This window comes from Exophiala xenobiotica, assembly GCF_000835505.1.
Source record: "Exophiala xenobiotica strain CBS 118157 unplaced genomic scaffold supercont1.1, whole genome shotgun sequence".
NCBI classification, from domain to species: Eukaryota; Fungi; Ascomycota; class Eurotiomycetes; order Chaetothyriales; family Herpotrichiellaceae; genus Exophiala; species Exophiala xenobiotica.
The window spans coordinates 1806869-1826460 of record NW_013562494.1 but is presented as its reverse complement, the minus strand read 5'-3'; the positions used below and the strand labels follow the sequence as shown (position 1 = coordinate 1826460).

General features: G+C 52.2%; 4 protein-coding genes across 4 annotated transcripts; 3 read left to right on the top strand and 1 right to left on the bottom strand.

The window, feature by feature from the left end:
• The first annotated feature begins 1269 nt into the window (after positions 1-1269).
• Positions 1270-4327, top strand: PV05_00706 (uncharacterized protein). The gene has a single exon (XM_013465622.1). The coding sequence runs from the start codon at positions 1477-1479 to the stop codon at positions 3751-3753; it is 2277 nt and encodes a 758-aa protein (XP_013321076.1). The 5' UTR covers positions 1270-1476; the 3' UTR covers positions 3754-4327.
• On the bottom strand, positions 4011-7429 carry PV05_00705 (NADPH-cytochrome P450 reductase). The gene is made up of 2 exons (XM_013465621.1): positions 5113-7429; positions 4011-5052 (listed from the first exon to the last, which is right to left on the bottom strand). Exons 1-2 carry the CDS (start codon positions 6889-6891, stop codon positions 4756-4758), a joined length of 2076 nt encoding a protein of 691 aa, XP_013321075.1. The 5' UTR covers positions 6892-7429; the 3' UTR covers positions 4011-4755.
• Positions 7430-8569: 1140 nt separating this feature from the next.
• On the top strand, positions 8570-16666 carry PV05_00704 (uncharacterized protein; the record flags this gene model as incomplete). The annotated part of the gene is made up of 3 exons (XM_013465620.1): positions 8570-8582; positions 8701-13967; positions 14018-16666. The coding sequence occupies 3 exons, from the start codon at positions 8570-8572 to the stop codon at positions 16664-16666; spliced, it is 7929 nt and encodes a 2642-aa protein (XP_013321074.1).
• A 471-nt stretch (positions 16667-17137) lies between these two features.
• Positions 17138-19473, top strand: PV05_00703 (uncharacterized protein; the record flags this gene model as incomplete). The annotated part of the gene is made up of 2 exons (XM_013465619.1): positions 17138-17219; positions 17273-19473. 2 exons carry the CDS (start codon positions 17138-17140, stop codon positions 19471-19473), a joined length of 2283 nt encoding a protein of 760 aa, XP_013321073.1.
• Between the last annotated feature and the right edge of the window lie 119 nt (positions 19474-19592).

Sequence of the window (19592 nt, the reverse complement as noted above, 5' to 3'; positions counted from 1 at the left end):
CCAGGGGGTTTCCTCTTTACCAGGGGTGGCGGTCACTATTTCGTTCTAGTTTGGCGCCTCGCAAGCCACAAAATCCTCCGGTTCTTGGGGAAAAGGAACGTGGAACCCCTGCCCAGCTGAGGGGCCCTAGCTAATTGTTTTGAGACAAGTGCAGTAGTCACCACCAACTTCTGATGACGGGAGAATGATAATAATTTCCTTCTCTTGACGAAAGTTGCTGATCAAAATGTCCGATGCGACTGCTGCCAGCTGGATCCCTGTGCGATACCCACGGCCAAACTCCAACAGTCTCTGTCGGATTTATAAGGCCTATAGCTAGCGCCGGTCAATCGTTCGTTGTCCAGTCCTGCTACAGAGGGAGCTCATCCGATGAGATCGGAGAGTACCACGGGAAAAAGATCAAGGAATCATTATTGAAACGGTAATCCAAGCTTGCCGGGTAAGATCTCCGCGGTTGGTACGGCACAAACATGACCATATATGGGCCATGGGAGTCAGGTTTTGTACCCATAATGTACGGAAGTACGGCATTAGGGATGGATGTCGGTCGGCTGTGCATTATTGCGCACATACTTGGCCCATGGCGTCGACCTTTCCAGCAGGACTCCACGCTATGAGAACCAACTGTCATGGTGCTGATAGCGTGGGCCGCCGGTTACGATAAGTTCGCATGCTCTCCTGGAGTTTGATGCTTAAAGTTCATCGTGCACTTGAAGCGGTCCTGTTGTACAGAATCTCAGGGATCTGGATCACCATCCATTGACGAGAGGACCGAAGCTGTCCTGTCCAATGACTTGTCTCACAAAAGGCAAAGCGTGTTGCAAAGATCAGAAAATCAGTCAGATACAGTCGAAGCCTACCGTGTAGTAGAGGGACTCGCCTGACCACAACTTCTCATATGTCGCTTGCTGATGTATCTCGAGTGGCCGTTTCTGGTCATTCTGGGGGGCCAGAGGTGGGCTGATTGTTGAACAGAACGGCGACACGTCGCATCGGAAGCTGACCTTGGTAGACATTATCGAATGAGAACTTCATTCTTGACAATGAGCCGCCATGTGGTTTTAGCGAGCTTCATCATGACACCGCCAGTGACAGGAAAAGCGTTTCGAAGTGAAGTTGGTCTCATGCGGTGCCCCTCAAGGCCTTCAGTGCTATTCTTCCTTTCTGTGGACTGCCACGTGACTGCCAAGCATGACGCTGCATCACGTGTCGTTGATCATACTATCATGAACTCACCTCCTCTTCTCTCGTGCTACATTTTCAGAATAAAAAGCCGCGTCCTCGTCCTTCAGCTTACCAGTCGCTTGAGAACTCGCCGTCATCGAAGCTGGCTGCTTGACCAAAAAGCCATAAGGAAGAGCAGCCAGCAAGATCCAGATCTACCATTCCACTTATCTCGCTGCCATTGCCTGATTATTTGAACAGCTGCACATCCCACCTTCCAATCCTACGCCATTTCTGCTTGACTTGACCAACATGGCTGATCAGTCTTCACAAGAAGATCCGCTGGTGGCAGCTTTACCCCCTGCTACAGACTACATGACCTACTTGACCTTACTGGAATATCAGCTAACCCCGCAAAATCTACCCACCCTAAGCAGGCTTCTCTCCGAAGATGACGGTAAATTGGTAGAAGAAATCGGCTGGGATCTGCTCAGGCTCGTCCTTCCGATGTTGAGTCATGCTCCTGACGAGGCCAACCAATGTCTGGAATTCATAGCTCGCAAAGGCAATCCTCGGGAAGTGGTTGTCCGCGTAGCTGAGGAGCTTGAAAAGCTAGGTGACCGAGTCGAAGACGAAGACTTTGACCAAGAAGCTGATGATGACGAAATGCGAACCTTTGCTGGCGAAGCACCGCACGTCCATCTGGGTGCTATGAAGCTCGACGGCATGCCGCAGGCTAAACAGTCTGTCGAAACAGGCCCCGCCGACAGCGATGTGGACCAGAAGCCACCTTCTTCACTCAAAGAATTAAAGCTTCGAGCTTTGTTCAACATGCTTGGTGCTCTTCATCCCAGGATCAAGACACAATATCCCAGCCGATTCCTTGCTACCTCTCTTCCAGCGGCTTTAGGTGCATACAGACAGATACCAATCTCTGCGGCGACGACTACCGCTTTTCTGACGATGCTAGAGACCTTGTCTGGGAAGACACGGCCTCCACTTCCGCCGCGTGCGGGTAGTGCAGCTGTCACCACCAGAACTTCTGGTGGTCAGACGCAAGGCGTGACACCCGCACCCGCGCCGTTGCCTGATCCGGAAGCCAAAGCAGAAGAGGAAGAAACGGGTGGCAAAGTGCCATCTGGAGAAGAAAAAGCCATCATATTCCGCCTCCTGAACGCGGTCATGCTCGAAGTATTGGACGAATATCTATCCTCGCTCACATCCAGCGAACATCCATCCATGTCATGGACTGCTCGGCTCAGGGAAACCTTCGAACCACAACGAGTACTATCCGGCAGATCCACCGAGACCCAGCTATGGCAAGAGACAGAAGACCTCAAACAGCGAGACGCACTGCTCGCCAGATTCCACAAACTTGCTATGGAGATGAACATCAATGCCAGCCAGGAAATCCAAAAACTCGTCGCAGACGAAGACAACGTCGAAAATCCAGACGAGCCTGAGGAGGAAGCCTCGGAATACCCGATTTCCCCTTCTCAAATCCCCTTCCCCAGGAACGGCGTAATTTTCCTGCACGCCTTTACGACCTTCTCGGACCCTCTCGACGCACCCCTGGCCCTGTCCACGAGCGACTTGACCAAACTGATTGCGCACGGATTCCCGCTCAGCGCAACACCAACCATACCTTCTCCAGTAGTGCAGGACTCCCTCCTGTCCCTGCTCTACCGCCACGCCATACCACATTCCGAACCCAATCCAAACCCTCATCCACCGCCCTCAGCTGCCAAATTCCTGCTCCTCATCAGCACGCTAACCCAGCTCTTCACCACTACGCCCTGGGCCAGCCTGCGCGACTCATCGCACTACATCGCATCTAAACTCCTGCACGCCTACCCGGACGCCGATGTCCGTCTGCAAATCATTACACAAACTCTGCGCGGCGACACGCTGAGCACAAACTGGGCCGAAACGTTCGAGGAAGACCCGGCCACCGAACCGGGCATCGACGAAGAAACGGGCCTCACAAGAAGCACGTCCGCGCTCCAACCTCACCCGATCCCTCTTGCGCCGCTACAACAACTCGGTGCCCTCAAAGCCGTAGGCGTGGACTGGCTGAAAGATGAATTCGCAACGTCTATCAAGGACAAGGCATCAGGTCTTGGTCTCGGTCTCGACCCGGCGATCCTCCTCGCATCGACGACCGGTTCGGACTCGCCAGCACCCCTCGTCGACCTGCTCTTCCCCGCGGATCTGGCGACCTTGTCACTCAGCGACTCCGACTCATCAAACGACCAGTCCCAGAACACCTTGTGGTCGTTCCTCCTCGACATACCCTTCTTCATCTCCGGACTCAACCTGCTGTGCGTCATCCTCCCGCACCTGCAGTCCGCGCTTGACCTGAACATCCGGGCCGCCAAGCATGTCGCGGCACTGAGCGAGTCGTCCAACTTCCTGTTCGCGCTTCTGCAGCATGGCACCTCTACCTCTACGTCCCAGGGTAATCCGGCTGATGACAACAACAACAACAACAAGGGGTTCCTCGAAGAATGTCGCGCGGATATATTCGCACTCGAGGACGCGTGTGCCCGCGCCACGGCTGCACTGGAACGAACTACTGAGGCCGCCTGATCGAGCGCAAGGCGGGGCCCACCAACCCGGGATCGCTGATATGGTATGGCAAGAGTAGTGTTATCGGAGTCGGAGGCTGAGGATCTCTGATGGTCTGGGGACTGGGATGCAGTCAAGCATTTCAAGAATCTTTGCGTCACAAAAGTCCGGTCACATGGTGGCTCATTCACCGCTGGTGTGTAGATTTGAAGGTCATACCCCAAATCGTCAAATCATCGAATCATGGAAAAATGGAATAGTGTATCATGCATAGTGTGCGGAAATGAAAAAGTTATTGACAGATTGACAGGTTTCGCACTTCATCCATCCCTTACAGAGTACAGTGGCCAGAGACGTTCATGGAGTTGTTTATTCATTCCTCATTGTATCAAAGGGTAAAGCATTATCGACAGTCTGGAATTTCATTCAATCTTTCTAGATATTTATACCTGGCATCACCAGAACTCCACAAGAATGTGCAAAAAAGCATGCCACCGACGACATTGTCCAAGCAGTAATAATCAGAAAGCTCCTCGCTCGAATGGCGCCATCTAAATCGGTCAAAGGAGGAGAAGAGGAGGTTTTCGGAAGGCCCCACCGGAAAAGACAGGCCGGATCTGGGCAATCCCTCATCAACCCCACGGATGGCAAAGAAGGAGGCCGAAGTTGTCAGTTGTCGGGATGTCCAGCCTGGGAATTCTCGCGTCGACCCCACAATCGTCAGGTTTGGGTCGATATCCGACCTTCGACTTCTCCCCGCTCTTGCTTTCCGGCACGAGGCCTGATCGCCGCGCCTATATCGCTTCATGTTGTAGATGCCCTTGGCTGCAAAGGCCTGGCTGAAGATCCCGCCAGCAACCAAGAGACCTCATCCCGAAAAGACGAATAGCAGGGTTGACTCGGGGAACCTTCTTGACGTACACACCTCGCCTCGGATGCCACCTCAAAGGTCTGATGACTGCACACCCACTGGACCTCCTCGACAGTCCGGGTCGTGTTGGAATGTAATAGACGTATGCACCTCTATGACCAGACGTCTTCCTGGTACACACCACTGCTGCGCATGCTTTTGACCACTTGCTCTGCTTTCTTCTCGTCGATTCCGCGTTCAGCGGCAATGATTTGCCCTAGCACGTCGTTGACTTCTCTAGCCATATGAGCAGCATCACCGCAGACGTAGAAGTTGGCCTTTTGTTGGAGGAGGTCGTTGATCAGCTTGCCATTCTCCTTGATCAGGTGCTGCACGTAGACCTTTTTGGATGTTTCTCGAGAGAAGGCGTTGAAGATGATCAACTTATCACCCAGAGCCTTCTTAAATTCCTGCATAATTCAATTAGCTATCTCCGAACAATGCACAAACTCGGACAGAGCATGACTTACATCCCATTCCTCTTTGTAGAGCCAATCTTCAGTTGATCTCCGGCAGCCATAGAAGAGAACAGTTGTACCAACGTCCTCACCTCGCTTCGCTTGTTCTGCACGTTCTTGGACAAATCCTCGGAATGGGGCGACACCTGTGCCGGGGCCAACCATGATGATGGGTTTGCTGGGATTGGAAGGCAGCTTGAAGTTGGAGTGACGGACGTGGACAGGGACGTGGACACCATCGTACTTGTTGCGAGGACCGGTGATTGTGTAGGTAAGACCATGTGGCGACGGGTCGGGATCTCCGTTTTGCTTCTGCTTCAAGGCCAGTAGGTAGTTGGTCGTGACACCCTTGACGATATGACCTGCACCCGGAATACGAATAGATTCCACCACAGCCGTGATGGAGATCTTTTCTGCTTGAACAAGGGATGAGGACGAGATGGAGTAGTACCGCGGTTGGAGCTTTGTGAGACCTTCGACCAGCGCAGAGAAGGGAACGGCAGACCAGGGTTCAGAGCTGACAGATGAGACGATTTGGGCAATGTTCAACATTTGTGAGGCCGCCTTCTCTTTGAAGTAGTCCGCATCCGATCCCAATCGGGTCATCTCCTTCTTTGCTGCCTCGTTGGGCGCGAACGCGGCCAGGGTAGACAGAAATTGGCGGGAGACGGGGGCGCAGATTTCCATGTGGTAGCGGACAGCAGCGTCGTAGGTGGTCGGGGTCGGGAAGGGCACTTTGGCGGTCGGATCAAGACCCTTCAAGGTGATGACGGTGTGTCTCTTCTCTTCCAAGCCAAAAGTCTTCATGAAGCGATCAACCTCCATTCCTGCGTTGGTAGGCCAAACGGCAATATGGTCACCGGTGGTGTACGAGAGGCCAGAACCAGAAACATCGATCTCCATGTGGAGGCAGTTTCGGTCCTTGACAGTGAACAGTTCTCGAGATTCGGCAATCGGTGCGATGAAGGGGTTGTGAGCATTGTAGGGACCTTTCTGGGTGTTTTCGAGGTGGTTCTTGTTGGGCTCACCGAGGTAGACAGTATCATCTTCGACTGACAGATCTTCTCTCTCTTCGACAGCGAAAACTGGCTCGTAGATGGCTTCACGCTCTTCAAGGCCCATTTCCTTGGCGAGGGCAGCCCACATGGGCTCCTTCCAGGCCAAAAAGTCTTCCTCCATGGTGCCAGCACCGTCATCTCCTTCGCCGGCGTCACCAATTCTTTTTGCGCCCAATTTAGTCAAGATCTTGTCCAGGTTGCGAACCATCAAGTTGTAGTGCTCATATGTGTTGTTCCCAAGACCGAACGCGACATATTTCAGGTTGCTCAGAGGCTTGTCTTCGGAATCGTTGGAGAAGGAGGGAGGGTCACTATTGATGAACTCCCAGAATTCGACGGCGTTGTCCGTAGGCTCACCTTCACCGTAGGTGGCCATGACGAAGAAAGCAATTTTGTCTTCTGGGAAGGTATCGAGGTTCTCGTAGTCATAGTCTTCCAGGTCGGCTGTCATTGTGCTGAGACCAAAACGAGCATGCCCTTCTTTTGCCAGACGGGACGCATAGTCCTCCGCGGTACCGGTCTGGGAGCCATAGAAGATGACACAGTTCTTATTCAATTCGTCCATCTTTTCGACAATGTTCCGAGAGCCTTTCTTGGCGGCAGTGCCATTCATGGCAGAGGTAGCATAAGGATCTTTGGGAACGCCCCAGTAGGTGCCCTTGGTGAAGTAGGCGATGCTGCCCAGAAGGAGCACCACTAGGACAATGATGTCCAGGGTGTCGACTTGAGCCATGGTGAACGGTGGCAGTGGCTCAACAGAAGGCAGTGGGAGGGATCTGAAGTGTGCTTTCGTCTAAAGGAGATGGCTCTCTGAGCACGATCAGAGCGACAGGAACGCAGCCGAATTTAAAGGATCAAGGCCGAATTGACAGCGTGGAGACCCCTCGGACGGGAGATAACCCTGTGTGGCCTGATGTTGCCAAGGTTCAGTGATCTAGGGTAGGCTGGGGTTGCAGCTGAGAGTGCTGAGGTAAGAACCTGAGAAGTGCCAGCAGAGGAGATGGTAGTTGATGACGGTTACACAGCAGACAAAAAGTGTAGTCGAGGAGACCGTCTATGTTCGAACGAAGAGAAGGACAGATCGCACAAAAGAAATCGCAGCTTTGGTATGAGATCCGGATGGCAATGGAGTCTTCATTGGTTAGGCGGTTTGATGGGGGGGTAGTCAAAGGATATGGGACGGGCGTGGACGGCAAAAGAGAAGAGGGGCGGGAAGATGGGAGGCACTGGGAGGCTAGACTGCGGAATTGATATGTGGAACGATATCCTGCCAGTCGGGCGAGTTTTGCGGCACTCGTAAGTTCAGATAGTCGTCTTGACATTTCGGAACAACTGTCGGGCTCACTGGGCAGAGGTGGGGGATCAAAGATAGACCGAACCGGAATGCCTGCGATGGCCGACAGTCCTAATAAGACTTCCCTCGCTATCTCGGCCGCAGTTCAGGCGGACGGGGGCGGCACTTGAATGACAAGACACCTGGGAGTCTGGGTCTTGATGGTCACGGAGAAGACCACTGCCTGTTTCTGTGGATTTCCATTGCTCTCCATCCCCCATCAACAGTGCAATGTACCGCCTGTGAGCCTCCACACACTCTTACCAGGTACACATCAAGGGCAAGGTCAATGGCAAACACAGTCAAACACAGTCAGCCCTGACCACAAGGCTGATTAAGAAGAGTCAGAACGATCACTTGTAGATTTGTTTTGCAATCCATGGTTATTTTCTAACGAGGATACGAAGCATTTTGTGCCTTTTGATGACTTTCTTGATTAACGGAGTATACGAGATGTTCCATTCCGACCAAACATAGCCCACCCACACACTCATCCATTCCACGCAGACAGTCCAGATCCCCCCGAGCCTATGATGCCTTCGCTCGTAACAAGGCTGCGATTATTCCGGATGTCTTATTCTTAAGGGACGATGCATGGCTGATCATGAATCGACGCAATTGGCGCGACCCGCGTTTTCATCACCCGTACCCTTTCCCCGGAGCAGGTTGCGCGTTCGTCTGATTCGGTAGACGTCCTTGGCTACCAGCGAATCGCTGCGTATAGCACACGGCCAGCCATGTGTAGGGTTTGAGAGAAACAATGTGACATGGAAATTCAGTCGTCTAGCTGCACGTCAGGCTGCTGATTTCTGAGCAGCTTCTACTGTGTAGATGGTAGATTTCCCTCTTCACCGTACTGTGGTTGCCGCCAAGGGATCGGGCAATCCGTCCCATTCTTTCTCTGGAGGATTGACCTTGTCCATCTCAAAGCCCCATATTCACGCCTCCCTTGAACATAGACCGCCATACTGCTACTCTTTCTTTTCTCTGCGTTGCTCGTAACCTTTGTGCCTGAGCGCGGGAGCAATGACGCAGTCCCTGCATCTGCACCTCTCGTCCTGTCGGCCTGCGGCAAAAAATGATCCTTAGCAGTGAGTTGAGTCCGGAACCCTTCCGCTACCACCAAACGGTCCGCGTAGTTCACAAATTGCCCGTGACGACGATGCACACCTTGAGGACATGCTGATCTAAGATATTCAATGCTTCCAGATGGTCGTCCCGCGTCAAGCGAGAACCCAAACCTTTCCCTCGATGGCCCCGGCCCTGAACAGATCTCCCCGCCCGTGTCCAACGCCCGTCCACCGCCCGCTGCGCCAATACACACAAGGGATGTATCAAGAGGAAGACCCCAGCAGTCCGTGACACAGACATACGGCGGCGCCAACTACGCGCCATCATCACGCACGGGCTCGGTGCAGCCACTTGGAACAGACGGCGCTGTTAGCTCAAGAGGTGGTTCCTCGGTTGACACAGGTCTGCAAAGGCGAACGTCGAACAATTATGGCCACCACCGACAAACCTCTGTGATACACGGGCTTCAGCATTCAAGAAATCCGAGCTTCAACTCGCCCACCACGGGCAGTCCTCTGTCGCCCGAATCCTTGCTCAGCGCCCCCAACAATGCGAGATATCCGAATCAAACTCGACGAGGCCAGTATTCTGCAGGTGAAATCTCCTCCAATTTCACCAGTCCCGTGTCGGCATTTCAGGGACATGCACAAGGCCATTCCATTGACTCAATGATAGACGGACCTGTCACACCACAAGAGCCTACTACTTCGCAGCCCAGGAGGCGCAAAGAGCACTCGAGAACAAGACGCGGACATGCCTATCATTCATCAAGTCTTCATCAAGAACCACGGACACCGGGGGAATATGCTCTATACCATCTGTTCCACTGCTTCGTCTTGCGAGCTGATCAGAGAATCAACCACTGTCTATCCCTGTTGGACACCGCTTCGGCGCCAGTAGAGCAGGCTTGCGGCCCAGGGGTGGATCCGGGGTTTGACCAGTTGATATCGTCGCTGGGTCATATCTCCCGTCAGAGTCCGAAGCCTCTTGTGGACAGTTTGATGCTCTGGCGGAAAGGAAAGGGTGATACCGCTGCCAGCCTGAAAAAGCAGGTGTACCAACAGAGACTTCAGCAAGGCCTCGCTTCACCCGCTTCACAGCCACCCTCATTAGGTAGGCGGCATACGGAGCCACTTCAAGTCCCAGGAGAGCCAGAACTGTCTTCGATCGGCCCTGAAGGTCTGCCCGAGGATAGCCTGACACAAGAGTATCTCTTGGCAGATCGGAGAGCCACAATTTCCGTCTACATACTGTGTCGGGTGTTGATCGCTATTTTCGAACAAAGCAATCTCGAATCGATCACCCCAGATTTGGCCTACAAACTCGAAGACATTGTCTTCACTCAGATCAGGGAAGTGGAGCCGCCACAGATACTCTCGTCCAGCATTCGATTGGCGAATTGGCGAATCTATGGCCAGGTCTTGGGTCATATGAGCCGCCTCGACTTCATCAATGTGTCCTTTCGCTTTACGCAGCAGCTTGATATATGGCAACAGGAGTTCGCAAAAAGTAATCAAACGACAACCGCCAGGGAATATGAGTTTCGGCTTGAATTGCTATTGCTAAGCATGCGACATCTTCACATAGCTGCGACTAGAGAGGCTGCGCCGACGGTATGTGACTTCTTGAGGAATCTCGCAAGTCTGTTCTCGGACGCACATGGACCTCAGGTCAAGCAAGCGTACTGTCAGTTATTTGAGCGCTTATTGACCGTCGTAGCGAGTCATCCGGAGTGCTTTCAGGCTGTTCCAAAGTGGATCAACTTTATTGAGATCATCAACGCCCGGCTGTCGAACATGATTCTCAAAGTGCGTCATTGGGCCATCGGTTATCCTCTTTCAATTGTGCTGCTTTGCGTCTCCCCGTTAGAGGCGTTTGCTACGCAATGGCTTCCAATGGTCATGGGTATGGCGAACAAATTGAAGGACAGGGTTACGCGTGGGCCTGCTCTACAAGCCATCTGTCAGTTGACCTGGACATATCTCACTCGGGTGAGTGAGCCTGCCCAATTGAGAGTCCGCCGTTTGGACGAGGTCATCAAGATGGTCTTTCCGCAAGGACGAAAGACACATATTGGCTCAGAGCTACCTGTGTCAACTCCTTTGGTACAGCTCATTCGGATTCTTGGCTATGCAGCTCAAGATATATGTTTCAGGTCAATCATTTTCCCAATGGTCCATTATGACATGTTCCAATCAAGCCGGACGCTCAAGATCGAAAACATGGAGCCGGAAAGAATGGTGGTCGGTATTCGAGGCTTCCTTGCGATCATGTCTGATCTGGAGAGGGATGAACAGGTGTCGCCTCCATTTCCCATCTTCAACATTCAATCGCCGGCCTTTGATGGTCTCCCGTCATCGCCAGAGAGCATGATCAAGTCCAATGTGGACCTCAGTTCGCCGAAGAGGTCGACCTTCGAAGACGAAACTCCTTCATCTTTACCAGTCAATATTGCCAAGCTCGATGAAAATGCTAGGCAATACTATTTACAATTCTGTCAGATCTTGGGAAAGATTACCATTTTATGTGACAACACATTTGGCGGGCAGGCCACCCTGAATGAGAAATTCTCTTCGACGACTAGTCTGACCCCCAAGACACCCTTGGTTGACGCCTTCACTCTGAACCGTAATCAGGATGGATCCACTGCCGACCAGAGACAATCTTACTATGAGCTGCTGCATGTGGCTATTCAAGCTTTACCGCGCTGCTTTACTGATCACATACCCTTGAGTCCACTGATCAACCTTCTATGTACCGGATCTGCTCATGTCCAGGCAAACATCGCGGCCTCTGCCACTCAATCCCTCAAGGCAATTGCACGCCAAGGGCATGCTCAGGCCGTTGCCATCGCCTTTCCACGGTTCATATTTCACTACGACACCCAGTATTCGACGATGTCAGACGAAGGGCGCCTGGGACCAGCGCATATCGAGTCCACTCTGACTCTGTACTTGGAACTGCTCCAGATATGGACAGAACAGCTCAAGCAAAAAACCGTGGCTAATTCGGTGGATGCAAGAGAGCGCGGAGGTCTGAGCTCGAACCGGGCGCTGCAGATGGAGCTCACCAATGTCATTCCTCTCGTCGATGAGATCGAGGCTTACGGGTTGTTCTTTCTCTGTTCACAGTCACGCCGAGTCCGAGCGTTTGCCATCAAAGTATTGCGTCTCGTCCTCCAATTTGACAAGGTTCTCGGTCAAGACGAGCCATCGAGGATCATCAAACTCCTGGAGACCCAGTCGTCGAGAATTCTCGACTTGCAAGATGACGCTCTCAATGTCGCAGAACGGAGCCGACTGCAAAAGGACAAGCGCGTTAATTCTGATCAGAGCACTTTGATCGAGATTTGTAGCTCCGAAGTGTCCTACGATTCAACCCTGTGGTTCAAGGCGTTCCCTAATCTCATCAGGGTGGTCTTTGAAGCTTGTCCAAACGCGATCGCACTTTGTCGGGGAACGATTACCGACAGGTTGATGCTCATGCAAAACGACATTGAGAGTTTCAAGGAGACCAGCACAGGAAATCCTGCTCTCTATGAATTTCGCATGCAGGGCCGCAGCTCTGCAACCTCCGCAGAGGTTCTGTTCGACCAGTGGAAACTTTATCTCATCATGGCGTGTGTCACACTCAGTTCTCCAGGTGGTCAGTCACAGAGCCAGCTGGCTGACGCTGCCCACGCCCGAAAGACCTCCAAGGGAGCTACTCAGACTCAGGACAAAATGAGCTCCGCGCGGGCTTTGTTTTCTGCCATCATACCCATGCTGGGAGCTGCGCCAGACGCCATTCGCGATGCCGTGGTGACCGCCCTAGGCTCTATCAATCGTAAACTCTGTCGGACTCTTCTCGAGTCTTTGCAGTACGCTGTCATCACGTGCAATGACGAGGCAAAGGCAAGGATCAACCATCAGAGAACTCCCAGCAGCCCCCAGAGATCCCAGAAAACTGAGCGTCTACGGACCGAGGTCACCCATGTTTACAAGCTTACCGCAGCATTCCTTCGTCACGAGGATACCTTCACGGACGAATGGATTCTGCATAATCTAGTCAACTATACTCGTGATCTCCGCATTTTCCTCAGCGATACAGATGTGCAGAATGATTGGCGATTCCAAAAACTGAGATACCACTTCTGTGGCCTCGTCGAAGAAGTGTTCGAGGGTGTGAACAGATCCAAAACACCCAGTCGCTGGATGCCCTTTGAAGCACGAAAGTCAGCTTTTGCCCTCATGGAGGATTGGTGTGGCTACTCGGCTGAACACAATTTGTTCGACCCCAATCACAACCATGGAAGGGATTTTCAAGACCGCATGAACGCCAATGCCGCATCAGAGAAGGAAAAGAATAATCTGAGAGTGGCTGCTCTTAGTGCGATGGCGACTCTTTGTGCTGGACCCATCAGCATTGTGACGGACAGTAATGCCGTCCTATCGTTCAATGTGCAACGTATGCTCTCCTGGGTCGATGGTATCTTCGCGACGAGCAACCACAAAATGCACACTATTGGCAGAAGAGCGTTGAAGATGCTGCTGATGAACAACCCGGACCAACTTGTACTTGCCGAGCATGCTGTCGAACTATGCTATAGGACTGAGTCTTCGATAGCCTTGGAAAGTTATTTTGGGGTAGTCTGTGAGGTACTTATTCAGCAACCGGACTATCCTCTCCCTTACTGGAAAATTCTGAGCCTTATCGTCTTCACATTGGGAAACGAGAACCGGGAGATTCGGATGAAGTCAGCTCATCTCATTCGGACGCTCGATGAACGTCTGCAGAAAAGCTCGAATCTTCAGGAATTTGACATCAGCATTGCCGATAAGACTCGTGCTGTCTACAAGTTGGCCCAGTTCGAATACTCGAAACGACTGGCAAAGGCGAACTCAGATATCGCTTTCATGATCTTCTCCGAGTTTTCATTGCACTACAAGTCCGCACGGAACGACCATCAGCGAAACATGGTAGTTGCAATTTTGCCTTGGCTTCAGACACTGGAGCTGCAAGTTGACCCGGGGACAAACGGCCCAACTGCTGTTTCGTACATGCTTCTGGCAAATATGTTCGAGATCACGATTTGCTCCATCGGTGCAATGCACAATGAGGTCCAGGCTCTGTGGCAAGCTCTTGCAACAGGTCCCCATGCGGGAAATGTCCAGCTCATCCTCGACTTCATCATATATCTTTCGCTCGATCGACGGGATCAAAATTTCGTCGAATATGCCAAGCAAATCGTGGTCTACCTATCTTCTACTCCTGCAGGGTCGAGAGTGCTTGAGTTCTTCATGTTGCAGCTTACCCCGAAGAACATGGTTAATGACAGAAAGCATGCTGACGTCGTGATGCCTGATACCCGCCACCTACCGTATGTTGCAGACTTGAATTCTCTGCTTCCTATGGGCAACAAACAGGTAGGAGTCCTGGCTCATACTTTCAAGCACATATACTGACATGTGAACAGGTTGGTCTTTCGATGGGCCAGGTGTCTCTCATTTTCTTGGTCGATCTGATGGTCACTCCAGTGACCCTGGCCAAGGACGAAGCGATCAAGCTAATACATACGGTACTCATCCTATGGGACCATTACACTACTTCAGTTCAGGAACAAGCTCGAGAGATGCTAGTCCATTTAATTCATGAATTAGTCACGACGAAAATCGAACCTCAGGCCCTAGCTTCTGCAAAATCACAAATCGAATCCTTGGTCGAGTCAGTGCGCACGAATGATCCCCGAGTAAGCTGGTCTTATGAAAAGAACACGAGAAAGGATGAAGATGATGGGGCCAGCAGAGTTCCACCGGCGATGTCGACGCTGACTGCAGAAATTGTTGGCATCTTCGATCTTGCTTTCGAAAACTTTAGCGACACTTGGGCGAAGGAGGCTTTGCATTGGGCGTCTATTTGCCCGGTGCGTCATCTAGCCTGCCGGTCCTTCCAAGTCTTCCGATGCATATCTGTCAGTCTTGATGCCAGAATGCTGGCCGACATGCTGGCTCGATTGTCCAATACTATTGCAGATGAACAAACGGATTATCAGACCTTTTCCATGGAGATTTTGACCACGCTGAAAGTTGTCATTGGAGCATTGGAACCCAAGAATCTAATGCGGTACCAGCAATTGTTTTGGACGACCTGTGCTTGTTTAAGTACCATTCACGAGAGAGAGTTTTATGAGACACTGGGTATGCTCGAAAAGTTCATCGAAAAGCTCGACCTCTCAGCTCCCGAAGTGACTGAAGCTTTGTTGAAAGGGCAACCTGGGAAATGGGAAGGGGGCTTCGAAGGCGTGCAGCCCCTGCTCTACAAAGGTCTCAAGTCTGCCGATAGCTTGGACAAGACACTTTCGGTTCTCCATGCGCTGGCCCTCCTTCCCGATTGTGATCTAGTGGGGCACGATGATCGTCTTCTGTACAATGTCCTGGCAAATCTGCCACGATTCCTGCAGAGCTTCGAAGTCGATACCGGTGACTCTGTCTCATTGGCGGTGGCTCAGAGACTTGGGGAAGTTGCAGCTACTGAGGGCCACGAATCTCTATCAGTCTGTCTAAGACGATTCGCCAGCAAAGAAATAACCACAAGTCGGGAAATGCTGTCATCTGTCATACAAGCGTTGAGGATGGCATTCTTCCCAGCCCGGGATGCCCAAAGCTTGATCTTCTTGATTGGCCTGCTCACGAACAAGACTCCGTGGTTCAGAGTGAAGCTTATGGACATTCTATGTGAATTAATTCCCCTTGTCAACATGAAAAACGTAGCCATCACCAGTCACGGACCCGATCTCATTTCACCACTATTGCGGCTACTGCAGACCGAGCATTGTAGCCAGGCATTGGAGGTCATGGACTACATTATGGAAGTGGCGACCACGCCAATGGAAAAGCATCATATGCGTATGAGCATGGCATTTGGTTCGGCAAAGGCAATTCGGAAGGAATATGAACGCACCCAAAGTCTGTATGGGATTCCCCTGCCATCCGGATGGTCCATCCCTATGCCAGCCATCTACTCGAGCATGACACGCCGCAACGTGCATGCCGTTTTCTACACATGTGGAGACTCTGAATCCTTGAAAGATCAAGAGACCGCTACCCCTGATGTCGAGTTTCAAGGCGACGACGGCTACAACGAGTCCTACTTTCCACCACAGAGCAGGGCAGAAACCATGCGATCAATGGAGACGGCGGCCGATACCAATGTCAGCGATCTTATGAACACGCTGGATAGCCTCGATGACTTTTTTGACGATATTGAAGAAAGCGTACTCACGCCAACAGGTTCAAATCAACTTGGGGGTTCGACAATGACCATGCCTACTTTGACAGAGCACAGCACTACTCTGTATGATGAGCAAACGGCTCCTATCTTACGCCAAAGCCTTGCACGAACTTCATCTCTGGTCAACGTGCCCGATGGCATCACAGAACCCGGACCCCTTCCCGGTATGGGACACCGTATGCAGCCAAGTTATTCGTCGGCTAGTCACAGCGGCACAGCACAGACTTCTTTCTCTTCAATTGATGAGCTTGGAGGACCAGGACCTTCGCTACCAACGTCGAGCAAGAAGCCGGTCCTGCAGACATCAATCAGCCCGATCGGCCACTCCAGACCTGGCTTGCACGCGAGATCTATCACATCGCCGGCCAACCAGTTTCCAATGTCTCAGCCTTCCTCGAGTGCCTTTTCACCGATGCCTACGGGTTCATTTAGGTCTCAGGACGATTATGCAGATCAATATGACGAAGCTGTACTGTCAGATGGCGAAAACAGCCCATTTCCATCATTGAACGCTGGTGTAGCAGGCATGGTGAAGGGCGTCTCCGGTTCAGGAGCTTCAGAATATCAGACCACGCCGACTTCTGCGACTGAGACAGCAGGCGCGTTCAGTCTACAAGGCATGAGACGTGGTATGCGGCGTCTCACAGGTGGAAAGAGTGAAAGTCAAAAGGAGAAGGAGAAAGCCAGAGATGTCACCCGTCTACGCGGACAATCGGGAGGACAGAATCTCCTACCCGGAACCATCCAGAGCCCGAGAGTCCCCAAAGTGCCATTGGAATACCTCAACGTCAGCAACGTTAGCGGCATCAGTCCAACTGCTAGCCCAGTTCTATGAGGCTACAAAAACAGGCGTTCTTTTTCGGTTTCTATGTTTTCAACGTCGAGATACCCATAATAGAGTCCTCCTGGTGAAGACATGGCTGCATGGTTTGGGTCTTTATGAAGAGATTTCAGCAGCGAATGCGATGTTTGTGTACGATATTCAAGACGAGTTCGGCAAGCAATGCCCAATAATGGGTTTGTATATTACTCTGGACAAAGGCTATGGAGCTTTGGAAGATTGACTGATGTAGCAGACAGCTACGAAGAAACCACTCACCATTCAGGCAAATTCCACATGTTCTTTTTCTGGTTTGGTCCACGATTGTTTCAGCAGCGCATTGACCAGGTCCAGCATTCCACATTGTGCATTCCTAGGAAAGCGCCCCTCTAACTTAGCTGAGCACAACATGCGCACACGCGACGATGGAGATATTTGATTGAGTTTACTGGTAAGTCGAGTACAGCCAGACATGCCCCAGTCACAATGAGGGTGTCAAAGGGCATGAGGTTTGGATATATTGGGCTTGCCCTTTCCAGCTTTGCGTCGTACTCGGCAGCGCAACTGGGTAAGAGAGACTGCAGTTTTGCGATACGAAGATACATGCTAAGATTCGACTAGGAACGACTCTTTCCGACTCTTGCTACCTGACGACGACAGTGATATATGGCAACATTTCTTCGTCGGCGTCGGCATCAGCATCGTATGCCAGCCCTTCCAGTCGCTCGCCCGGAATTTATTCAAGCAGTCTGTCATCAACGACGAGCTTTGAAGTCAGTACACCGGCGACATCCTTGGCTGTGTCCTCGACCAGGGGCAATGGCTTCACAACAACTGGCCTTCCGACACCGACTTCTAGTCCCTTCATTGTCACAGTCAGAGCGTCTGGCAGCAGACTACGCAGACGCGCAACTGAGTATCTGACATTCGCCGACGGGGAGGCGTATCTGACCCTTGACCAGGATGAAGCCGCAATCTGTCGGCTTACGTCCGACGGTCTACTGATGGATGATGGAGGAAATGTCGGAACAAGCACATTTACGAACGTACAGCCACTCTTGCAGAACGTGGCAGTTGAGCCTGATGAACAGCGATGGAGCTTCCAAGGCGGAACACTGATATTCGGGGATTCGACTTTCTATGCACTTCCAACTGGCAAGATTGTTGTTGCTTTTGGAGACAGTATGCCTCCTACAGAAGCCGTGAGGGTGTCGATGGCAATGGACTTCCTAACTGGTCCTACCTCGACTAGTTTCATGTCGACTGAATCCGGTCAAAGCACAGAGCCAACAACTTCAACTCCGCCGCCCTCGACGATGACAACTACTTCGACAAGTGTGAAGTCGACGGACGTCATGAGTACCATGCAGGAGTCGACGACGGCTGGCAGTCCGAACACCATTGTTGCTACATCGAGCTTAGACATCTCGATTTCAATGCAGGGCACGACCAGCAGCTTCTCTCCGCCGTCGACATTGGGGCACACCATCACGACTCAGCTGCCTCAGACCTCACTTGCGATGTCGAACAGTGTTATGAGTGTCTCTTCGTCGACGAGAAGCACCACAACAAGTCGGACTGTCCAGAATTCGATGCCACCGTCGCCTACTTATTCGACCTCGGCGCACAGCACAAGTAGCACTGCATTCGTGGGTCCATCGATTTCTACGGCATCGATGATGTCTTCGTCGAATGTTGGATCCCCTTCTGCCTCATTCGCTTCAATATTGTCAAGTCCGGTCAAGCCGTCGTTTAGTTCACATATTTCAAGCACTTCCCCTTCGTCGTCATCGTCGCTCTCGAGCACACCGAGCACTCAGCCACTCTCGTCCAGCAATTCCCCAGGCCCGACCAGCGGCACTTCCACTTCAACTACGGCCGCAACAACGACGACGACGACGACTGCTCGCGCATCAACAACCAGCACACGCTCCAGTACCACCTCGACGAGCACGAGCACGAGCACGAGCAGCCGCACGTCGTCTACCTCCTCAGCATCCTCATCGCCAACATCCTACCCATCGTCCAAACGCGGCCTCGCCTACACCAACGTCACGACGCTGACCTACTACCCTCCCCCATCTCCCTACATATCCTGGTCATACGACTACTATTCTCTGCCCAACGCCTCGGACAACATCGGCCCCTACCCGTCATCGCAGTACCGCTTCATCCCGCTTCTGTACAACGACGCGGCGAGCCTCACATCCATTTGGCCGGCGAACGTCAACTACAGCATCTCGCATTATGGGAGCGACGCGATTTTCGGCTTCAACGAGCCCGACGCTTGCTATAGCGGGCAGTCGGCGTGCATGAATCTGTCACTCGTGCTTGCGGGCTATCAGAACTACATGCAGCCGTTCGCGGGCCGCGTGAGGATCGGCGCACCCGCCGTCACGAATTCAGGTGCTCCGGGAGGGTTGACGTATTTGGGGTATTTTCTGGGAAATGCCACTGCGACTGGCCCTGTGGGCAAAAATTTGACCGTCGACTTTATCAATCTGCACTGGTACTCGAGTCCGTATGCTATCCAGTACTTTATGGACTATATCACCGAGGCGTACCAACAGACCGGAGGCGGGAGGTGGCCCGTCTGGGTGACCGAGTTCGGCATGGACAGGCCGGACTATGACCAGGCGACCGTGGTGCAGTTCATGAAGAACGCCACGCGCTGGATGGATCAGCAGAGTTGGATAGAGAGGTATGCTTGGTTCGGCAATTTCAACAGCGATAGTGGGAAGACGGATATGTTGTTGAATGCTGATGGGAGTGGACGGGGCCCGCTGGGGAATGTCTGGTATTCTTATAATGGTACAGCGTAAAGGCATGGGCCTGCCCTGCCCTGGATTGTTGAACCTGCTTAGCTAGGTTCTTGGGTATCAGAGTATGAGAGTACTAGTATCCTGTTGTTATTGATTGATCGGAAAGACACGGGGACAAG